Here is a 9980-nt window from a genome sequence, read left to right on the forward strand (position 1 = left end):
CGCTCCTCCCCCTCCCCCTCCCGGGCCCCCTCAGATGCCCATGGCAGTGCACGAGCCGCTGTCGCCACAGCAGCTGCAGCAGCAGCAGGACATGTACAACAAGAAGATCCCCTCCTTGTTTGAGATTGTGGTACGGCCCACAGGACAGCTGGCTGAGAAGCTGGGTGTGAGGTGAGTTCGGGGAGCCTGGCACTGTCCTGAGCCGGAGGGTGTGGTCTAGATGACCCCACATATCCTCTGTAGTGTGGCTGCCATCCTTCCTCTGCAGCCCCTCTCACCGGCACCATTTCCTCCTCCTCCTCTAGGTTCCCTGGACCCGGAGGACCCCCAGGGCCAATGGGTCCTGGGCCCAACATGGGACCCCCGGGGCCAATGGGGGGTCCGATGCACCCCGACATGCATCCCGACATGCACCCAGATATGCACCCCGACATGCATCCGGACATGCACCCCGACATGCCGATGGGCCCTGGCATGAACCCTGGCCCACCCATGGGACCTGGTGGCCCCCCAATGATGCCCTACGGTCCTGGAGACTCCCCACATTCTGGAATGATGCCCCCCATCCCGCCAGCCCAGAACTTCTATGAAAACTTTTACCAGCAGCAGGAAGGCATGGAGATGGAGCCGGGACTCATGGGGGACGCAGGTATGCAGGGCTCGGGTGGGGCCAGGTGGGGCCGCTGGAGCCGCACAGCGGATCGGATCATAGTTGTGAAGATACGATTTCTCTTCCTTGATCTGAGTCTTTGAAAGCATGAATCCAGCTCCATCTGTGTCCTGTGAGTGGTTGAACATTTTCCCTGACATAGCAGCCACAGCCCTGTTGAGGCCAAAAGGAGTATTATGATTATCACTTTAATTTTAGTTTCTTAGACATTTTGCCTGCTGTGCCTGCAGTCGGGAGCATGGGAACTTCGAGGGGCAGGTGTGGAGTGGTGTTGGGATAAGAGGCTGAAAGGCCCTCACTAGCGCAGCCTCCTTTCAGATGGTTCTGGGCTTGGGATTGCGAGTGTCAGCCTTGTGACTCTGCTCGTTCTGTCCCCACGTCTGACCATCTTCCTTCCTCGTTTCCTTCCCTTCTTATTAAAACAAGAACGGATATTGGCAACTTGAATGCCTGACAGTTGGGGTGGTTAGATGATGACGCTGCAGCCGTGGGAGGTAGTATGCGCCCTTCAGAAGGGAGGGTGCGTGCTCCAGCTGGAGGTCAAAGCCGGTGAAGCAGCGGTGGTCCTTGCCTTGGCTGCATCTTGTTATAGTGGAGGAGGCAGGCAGGACGTGTGTAAATAAGTGCAAAGGCACATTTCGGCATTGCTCACTGCTGGAAGTGACATGGGGTGCTGTGGGAGAGTGGGGGCCGAGGTGGGCTGGGAAGGTCTGGCTGTAGTGGGGCCGGTCGCAGAGAAGTGACTATGAGTTGGATCTCGAAGGGGAGGAGGCTGCCTAGGTAGGAGGAGGCACAGCAGGTGCGGAGGCCCCAGTCAGCCAGCTTGTTTGAGAAAAGCAGACGGCCTTGGAAGGGAGGACAAGGGAGAGAAGTCCCAGTACAGGGACTCTGTCGCCATGACGCGGTGGCTTTGGTGGAAGAATGACAGGGTATAAGCAGAAGATGAGAGGGCGATGGATAGGGGCAGGAGTGGTGACTCAGGGAAGCTTCGGGGCTGCGTGGAGCCGTCCTGAGCAAAGGCGAGCTGGGTGGCAGCCGGGTGGCAGAGAGTAGCAGGACTCGGCTTCTGGGTGTGGAGGTGGTGTCATGGGGGCGACATGACTCATGTGCCTCATGAGGTGGGCAGGAGCGGGTGGGCCTCTGGCTGTGTGACAGAGTCACTCTGTGGGTGCTGATGCCGCCTGACCAGAACGCCCTGCTGGGGAGAGCCGAGTTGGGGTGGTGCAGCACTTCTGCTTTAGTCACGTTAAGTGTGAGATGCCCATTTGAGAGCCATGCAGAAGTTTTGAGAGGTGTTAGGAGACGAGTAGGCTGGAGGTGCGTGTGTTTTTGGTGTCTAGATGATGTTCACAGCTGTGAGCAGGCGTTTTGGGTGAGGAACAAGGGCTTCAGAAAGATAAGTGACATGTTCTCAGTGAGCAAAGCAGGCTGCCTGAGGGGGTGCTATGGTTCCCACAGTTACCTCCCCCTTTAAAAGTGTATGTAAAATGAGCTTGGGGAAAGGTCTGGGTACAGAAGGAAAGCAAGTCTTGTCAAGCTTAAATCCCCACATCAGGAAATCTACCCTTTCAGAGTATATCGTTCAGTGGTTTCCTATACAGCAGGCCTCACATGTTTCATTCAACGTCATTTCTTTGTAACATCGATGAGCTGCCATAGGAGCTTAACTCTTACTTACCAGTTAGCCTCTGGTAAATTGGTTTTGTTGTATTTCGCTTAAAATCACAGAACCTATCCATGACGTTAAGTGAGGACTTACAAGTGCACAAGCATTGAGAGTCACTCTTGACGGAAAGTTCCTTGCAAGGGGACTGAGACTGTTTGTTGTTCACTGAGTGTCCTCAACTCCCAGCTAAGGTGTAGCACAGATCAGGCTCCCCCATCAAGTTCACGTTAGGAAGTTCAGGAGCTAGAAGAAGGTGACCTTTCACCTTTTGCTATGTTTTGTGTATGAAATAGTTGCCAACTTAATCATGTTAATCCGATACATCTAATTCAAATTAAATTACAGATTCACTGTCCTGGGACTGCTGGCCACGTTACAAATGCTCCAGAGCCCCATGGAGAGTGGCAGCCTCATGGCACAGTGCAGATGTGGCACATGTCATCATTATAGAATGTTCTGTGGGGCAGTGTTCACTGGACATTCTCTCTCAGAGAGTCATGCGCGCACGCACGCGTGCATGTGCGCGCGCGTGCACACACACACACACACACCCTGTCTCTCTCTTTCTCCAGGTGTGTCATCCCCATCCAGCCATGCTGCCCCTCCCCCTTTTAAATGCAGCAGCATGCTCATAAACATTTGTGGAGCTCAGGAACCCACAAAGGAAGGAGGAGGAGGAATCACCATGAGCCTCTGGGTTGACACGTGGCCATAGCAACGTTTTGGTGTATTTTTTATCTTCTTTACTAGTCTCATTCCCAGTGGTTGAGCTCATGTTGTGAGCTCACTATGAAATACAGGTTTTTTCTTTATTGATTGTTATAAATAAACCATGAATCTAGTGCTCATGGCAAATAATTAAAACCGGTCAGAGTGTGTGGATTAAAAGGGAAAGATCCCTGGGCCTCTCCCTAATCTCATTCCCAAAGAGACTGTTTTCTGTCTGTCTTTCCAAAGCCTTTTCTTTGCATTTTATAAACATCCGTATGACGTTCCATCCTGTTTTCACATCATGAGCATTTGCTCACGTCGCTAAGCCTCGCTGTGAACCCCATTTTCATCCTGCTGCATCCTAGGTCGGCTGCTTCATTCCCCACTGTTGGGCTTTCCAGGGGACCCTCCTGGGAGGGTAGGAAGAAACAGGCTGCACATTCTTACCCATCACCATCGCCATCAGGGGTGGTTCTCCAGTTGAGGGCATGGGTGGGTTGGAGTTGGCGCTTTGAGGCCCTTCCCGACATGAACCCTCGGTTCTTCCCTGCCACAGAGGACTACGGGCACTACGAAGAAATGCCAGGGGAGCCTGGGGAGCACCTCTTCCCCGAGCACCCTCTGGAGCCCGACAGCTTCTCTGAGGGAGGGCCCCCAGGCCGGCCGAAGCCGGGCGCCGGTGTCCCCGACTTCCTGCCCTCAGCCCAGAGGGCCCTGTACCTGAGGATCCAGCAGAAGCAGCAGGAGGAGGAGGAAAGAGCGAGGAGGCTGGCTGAGAGCAGCAAGCAGGACCGGGAGAATGAGGAAGGCATGTGTCCTCCCCAGGGGCAGGGGTCTTCCCTGATGGGCGCAGGCCCCCTGCACTGCTGTGCCGGGGACAGGTGGGGAACAACTAGGTCGGGTTTTGCACCTGGAAAGGAGCCTGTGGCCAGGAAGGATCCCTGCTGAGGGCTGTGAAGTCAGGCTGGGGCTGCTGCATGTCCCTGATAAAAATTGGAAGTCAGGGCTGCCCTTGTGTGTCTTGGGAGTCTGGAGAGACCGCGATCCCATCATGGAGGGAGGAGGGCTGGTCCCTGGAGGAGAGAGCAGCCCACAGGATTTGCCTGCTGCGCCCTTACAGAGGAGGCTGTAGGAAGATGCTCACAGACCGCTTTCCCCAGAGCACGTCCTCAGGAAGCCAGCAGACGAGAGCTAGTCATTGACTAAACCAACAATGATCACAGTCACAGGCAGCTGCCAGTCACACGGGGCCATGCAGTGACGGTGGCATCCATCCCAGGGTGAAATGGGGTGGACAAATTGTGTTTAGAATCTGAAGCCAGAGGCCACGGGTGGCCCTGACGGGAACCCAGGAGCACATGGGGACAGTGGGAAGAGGGGGCAGCTCCCTACTCTGGTGGCTCCTGTTTTATCTGCCTAGGAGGCTGGACTTGGGCCATTTTCTGAGTCCACCCACTTGGCCCCGCCTTTTATCAGCCGGTGACTGCCTTTCCCTGGGATGTGGTAGTATTGCGAGGGGCCCGGGAGCAAGTGTCTGTGAGCCCCAAGCACAGTGAGAGCTAAGTCCGTAATAGCTGCTCACAGGCTGCCACATTGGGGCCTGAGCCTGCCCCGGGGGTGAGGGAGCGGTGGCAGTGCCTTGGACTTGGAGTCTGAGTTCAATCCTCGCTCTGCCCCCATCTCAGAGCACCGTCCATGCCTCTCTTTTCTCATCAAATGGGTAACAAAACTACCTCCTGGCTGGTTGTGAGAATTAATAAGACAAAGCACTTAGAACAGAGCTGGCACAGCGGGAAAGGTCTAGAAATGTTAGCCAGAGACCTGCCAGGCTTGGTACTTGGCCAGCCTGAACTCACTGGTTGGTTATGGCAGCCTGTGGAGGAGGGGGTTTCTTAAGAGAGGAGAAACTGAGGTTCTGAGAGGTAAGAAGCAGGAGGGCATTCACCCAGTGGGCTGCCGTGGGGTCCAAGAGGGCTGATGGATGTGGTGGCCACTCACCCCCTTTCTGCTTCTCTCTGCTCTTTCTCAGGTGACACCGGAAACTGGTACTCAAGTGATGAGGATGAGGGTGGGAGCAGTGTCACCTCCATCCTTAAGACCCTGAGGCAGCAGACGTCCAGCCGACCCCAGGCCTCTGTTGGGGAGCTGAGCAGCAGTGGGATGGGGGACCCCCGCCTCCAGAAGGGACACCCCACAGGAGGCCGACTGGCTGACCCCCGCCTTACCCGGGACCCCAGACTCACCCGCCACGCTGAGGCTTCCAGTGTGTCAGGCCCAGGTGACACAGGGCCCTCCGACCCTCGGCTGGCTCGCTCCCTGCCTGCCCCCAAGCCCGAAGGTGGCCTTCATTCCAACCCCGCAGGCCCCAGCAGCTCCAAGGGGTCTGGGCCACCCCCTGTAGAAGAGGAAGAAGGGGAGCGGGCCCTGCGGGAGAAGGCTGTGAACATTCCCCTGGACCCCCTCCCTGGGCACCCGCTGCGGGACCCGCGATCGCAGCTGCAGCAGTTCAGCCACATCAAGAAGGATGTGACCCTCAGCAAGCCGAGCTTTGCCCGCACTGTGCTCTGGAACCCCGAGGACCTGATCCCCCTGCCCATCCCCAAGCAGGACCTGGTGCCCCCCGTCCCTGCAGCCCTGCAGTCCTTGCCTGCCCTGGACCCCAGGCTGCATCGGGCCACCACCGCAGGGCCCTCCAACTCCCGGCAGCGTCCGGGCACCTCCACGGACCCAGGCACGTCCGGCTCCACCCTGCCTGACTTTGAGCTCCTCTCTCGCATCCTCAAGACTGTCAGTGCCACTGGCCCCTCAGCTGCCCCCAGCCCCAGCGACAAGCCCAGTGACCCTCGAGTGCGGAAGACCCCCAGTGACCCTCGGCTGCAGAAGCCAGCAGACTCGGCTATCTCCTCCCGCACTGCCAAGCCTGGCCCTGCCGAAGTGTCCTCTCCAGCCGCCAGCCCCAGTGGGGAGTCCTCCCCACCAGCCACTGCTCCCTATGACCCGCGTGTGCTGGCAGCCGGCGGGCTGGGCCAGGGCAGCGGGAGCGGGCAGAGCAGCGTGCTCAGTGGCATCAGCCTCTATGACCCCAGGACTCCCAACGCAGGTGGCAAAGCCGCAGAGCCAGCTGCCGACGCGGGTGCCCAGCCAAAGGGCCCCGAGGGCAACGGCAAGAGCTCGGCTGCCAAGGCCAAGGAACCCCCGTTCGTCCGCAAATCTGCCCTGGAACAACCGGAATCAGGGAAGTCCGGTGTGGATGGGGGCGCGGCCACGGCCACGGACAGATACAACAGTTACAACAGGCCCCGGCCCAAGGCCGCATCGGCCCCGGCCACCGCCACAGGTGCTCCGCCACCAGAGGGCACCCCACCCCAGCCCGGCGTGCACAACCTGCCCGTGCCCACCCTCTTCGGGACCGTGAAACAGGCGCCCAAGACGGGCTCTGGAAGCCCATTCGCTGGCAATAGCCCGGCCCGCGAGGGCGAGCAGGACGCGGGGTCCCTGAAAGATGTTTTTAAAGGCTTTGACCCCACTGCCTCCCCCTTTTGCCAGTAGTGTTGTGGGAGTCAAGCACTCCCTGCACCCACCCTTCCCAGGGCATATTTAAGCGCAGCAACCAGAGGTGGGAACTTGGGGGTCGGGGGTGGGGTCTGGGTGTTTTTTTCTTTACTTTTTTTCTCTTTTTTTCTCTCTTTTTCAGTAGTACTTTCTTTTTGAAACATAAATTGTATATAACCATCTTCAGTTCTGGTCAGTGCTGCGGGGCTCCCTGGCTCCCGCCGAGAAAACCTACTTGTGCACGTGAACAGTCCCCTGGGCCTCAGCCCCCGCAGGCACTCTGTCTGGCCGGCCCAGTTTTCAGGGACTCCTTGAAGGCTGGGGGTCTGGTGGGTTTTCTGGGCACAGCTTAGCCCCTCCTCTTACCCCCCACTCCCCGCCCCAGGACAAAGGGAACAGTAGGCATGGAGAAGGCACTGAACGCTGCTCACATTGTTGCATGAGGAGGTGAGATAGAGCCAAGATGGTAGGCAGGACCTGTGCAGAAGCAGGTCCACACGTTTCTAGAACCCCATCTCTGCAGCGCACAGGCTGTGATGACCCACTTTGGGGGCCGATGGGAGTGAAAAAGTATTAAAGAAAGAAAGGAAAAGAGCCCTTGGGAGCGGCCTGGCCTGGGAGAAATGAAGCCTTTCCTGCTGCCGTCTCATGTGGATTCGCACACAGGCTTCCCTGCCACCCTCCGTCCAGAGTTCACCCTTGAGCCTGTGTCAGAGACTCCAGGGTGAGAGATGGACCTGGAGGCGGCAGGGCCGGGGTGGGGCAGGTCCCCCAAACTGCCTCCAGGAGGCAGCCTCTGCAGACCAAGTGTTTTCCGTCAGTATTAGCTCCTGTTCTGTCATGACCATGCCCTCCTTCCCTCATGCCAGGGTCGGTCCTGGTCCTCAGAAGCCAGAGCGCCCAGTGTGCCGGCCCTGGCCCCTCCGGGGACAGCTCAAGGATCCGTGGCTTGGCCACCCCACTAGGTTCCTGACAGAAGGAGCCCTCGGTGGTTCTTGGCAAAGTGTTTCTGTTCTCCCCTTTCCTCGCCCCTCCTTGCACCCTATCTTTAGGGCTCGTGGTTTTGATGTATTTGGTTTTTTATTAAGCCGACAGGTGCGCAGGTTCAGAGGCATGTCACATTGTTGGATTTGTGGGCACTTCCGGAGAGTAGCCAGGGCAGGGTGGGGGCTGCTAGGTCCTCTCCAGGAGAGGGACTGGGACCCTTGCTGCAGGTTGGGTTATGGAACCCAAAGCCGGCGTCCTACTCCCTTCATTTGGCTGAGCCGGGCAGGGAGCAGAGACATCTGCACTGGGCTCTCCCCTCTTCCCCAGGACCCCCGCTAAGGTCCAGCCTGTAGACATGGCCTGGGGAGACAGGCTGAGGGAAACAGCAAGGCCTGTGTCAGTCCTTGCTGGCCTCCCCTGCCTTTCTCCTTGTCCCACCACCTCCTCCGTCTCACTAACGCCCTGCCTCCCTCGCTGATAAAGAGGAAACCTGTGACCCAGCCAAAGGGTTCCCCCTCCCTCCCAGCTCCTTGGGGTGGGAGGTGAATGAGGCTGCTGTACCAAACCCCTCTGGGGAAAAAAGTAGTTGAGTTTGGGGCCAGAAGCAAGGGCGGGAGAGGCAGCCCCACAGGGTCAGTGTGCCGTGATCAGGCTGGTTTGGTTTGTCTGTGTCCTTTTTGTTTTGTTTTAACAATCATTAGTGAGATTTTTCTTCAGCCACCCGTGTTGGCCTTGAGCAGGAGGGCTGCAGCCCTTGGTGTTTGTAAAATAAGTAAGAATACACAATATGGCTGGATTTTTTTGTGTTTTTTTTTTCCTCTGAGAATTTCTTTTGTAAAAGCAAAATGAAATACTTTTTTAAAACCGAAATTTGTGGATGAAATAGAAGCTGGAACCCTCCTCTTGGATATTCAGCCTAAGAACCTCATGGACTATGAATTCACCCAAAATTTTCATTTGCCATCAGGCTGAGCTTTTAAAGAAAAATTGTTCTCTAACCAGGATTGTAACAAAAGTGTAAATACTCCTTCAGAGTTGAAAGTTGATGGTGCAAATATGTATATAACGTACTGTATTTTTACAATGATCGTCGCATGACTATTCCACCCCCTTTTTTGTACTCTGTATCTGTCTTCCAGAAACGTCGTCACCTGCCCTTTCTCCTGTGGTCTCTTAATCCAATAATTGTATTACTGCCATTAAAGGATGCAGTTATTTTAAAAAGCCTGCAGGTCTTGTGTCTCTCCGTGCTGCTCCTATCATCCTATGCCCCAGGAATAATAAGGATGGGAAGTGGCCCAGGGTAGGGGGTGAAACCTGGATCTGTTCTCTTACTGACCAACCCTAGGGTGACATCCATGATGACATTATGGGAATGGCCAAAGAGCCAAAGCGACTGCATCCCGTAGAGCCTGAGCTCCCGCTATGTCCAGTCTCAGCAGTGGTGACCCACGTAGGTGCGGTACTGCCCGTGCACTGCTCACGGAAGAAGCCAGCGATGAACACAGGACGACTGGGCTAGCTTCTAGGGATGAGAAGGAGTGGGAGCCCTAACCACGATAGCCTGAGTACTTGCGTCCTCAAAATTAATATGCTGACACCTATTCCCCAGTGTGACGGTATTAAGAGGTGATTACATCAGGAGGATGGAGCCCTCATGGATGGAATTCGTGCCCTTAGGAAAGAGACCCCACAGAGCTGTCTCCCCCATGTCCTCCCCACTCCACCATGCGATGACACAGCCAGAAGAGAGAGGTAAATCAGAAAATGGGCCCTCACAAGACAACCTGCCGTGTCTTCATCTTGGATTTCCAGTCTCCAGAGCTGTGGTCTTTAGGACTCGGACACCACCCACTTGTCAACCAGGGTCCTTTTATCTGGTGTGAAGGGTAAGCAGGACTTAGCCATATCTCCTTTGGACTTTGGCTTCTGTGTTTAAACGGGTCTCTTATTTTTCCCTCACTGCTGTATAAATTCTACAAACAGTGGCTAAAAACAAATTTGCTGTAGTTCTGGAGGTCAGGAGTGTGACATGGGTCTCACTGGACTAAAATCAAACTTGCCAGAGCTATTGATATATTCCTTTTTGGAAGAAAAAGATTGTTTCCTTGTCTTTTCCAGCTTCTAGAGGCCACCCATGGCCTTCTTCCTCCATCTTCAAAGCCAGTATTGTCACACGTCTCTGATTTTCCCTCCGTTGTCACATCTCTGACCACAGCGGGGAAAGGTTCTCTGCTTTTATTTTATTATTATTTTTTTTAATTTTTTTTTTAAAGGCAATTTTTTTTTTAAAAGATTTTTATTGGGGGAATTGGGGGAAGGGGAACAGACAAGTTGCTGTCGTCTTGTTCTTCAGTCTAGTTGTGGAGGACGTTGCTTCACTGGCCCAAGTTG

General features: G+C 55.5%; 1 protein-coding gene across 1 annotated transcript in view; it reads left to right on the forward strand.

The window, feature by feature from the left end:
- The window catches only part of ZC3H4 (zinc finger CCCH-type containing 4), a 41805-nt gene extending 32992 nt beyond the window's left edge, over window positions 1–8813 (forward strand). Inside the window, exons 13-16 of the mRNA XM_019625213.1 lie at window positions 1–171; window positions 306–649; window positions 3604–3855; window positions 5077–8813. The exon at window positions 1–171 is cut by the window's left edge and continues 69 nt beyond it. Of these exons, the coding sequence (XP_019480758.1) occupies window positions 1–171; window positions 306–649; window positions 3604–3855; window positions 5077–6596 (2287 nt within the window). The 3' untranslated portion in view covers window positions 6597–8813. The remainder of the gene's footprint in view (window positions 172–305; window positions 650–3603; window positions 3856–5076) is intronic.
- Window positions 8814–9980: the final 1167 nt, after the last annotated feature.

Source organism: Hipposideros armiger, unplaced genomic scaffold (genome assembly GCF_001890085.2).
Source record: "Hipposideros armiger isolate ML-2016 unplaced genomic scaffold, ASM189008v1 scaffold_619, whole genome shotgun sequence".
NCBI classification, from domain to species: domain Eukaryota; kingdom Metazoa; phylum Chordata; class Mammalia; order Chiroptera; family Hipposideridae; genus Hipposideros; species Hipposideros armiger.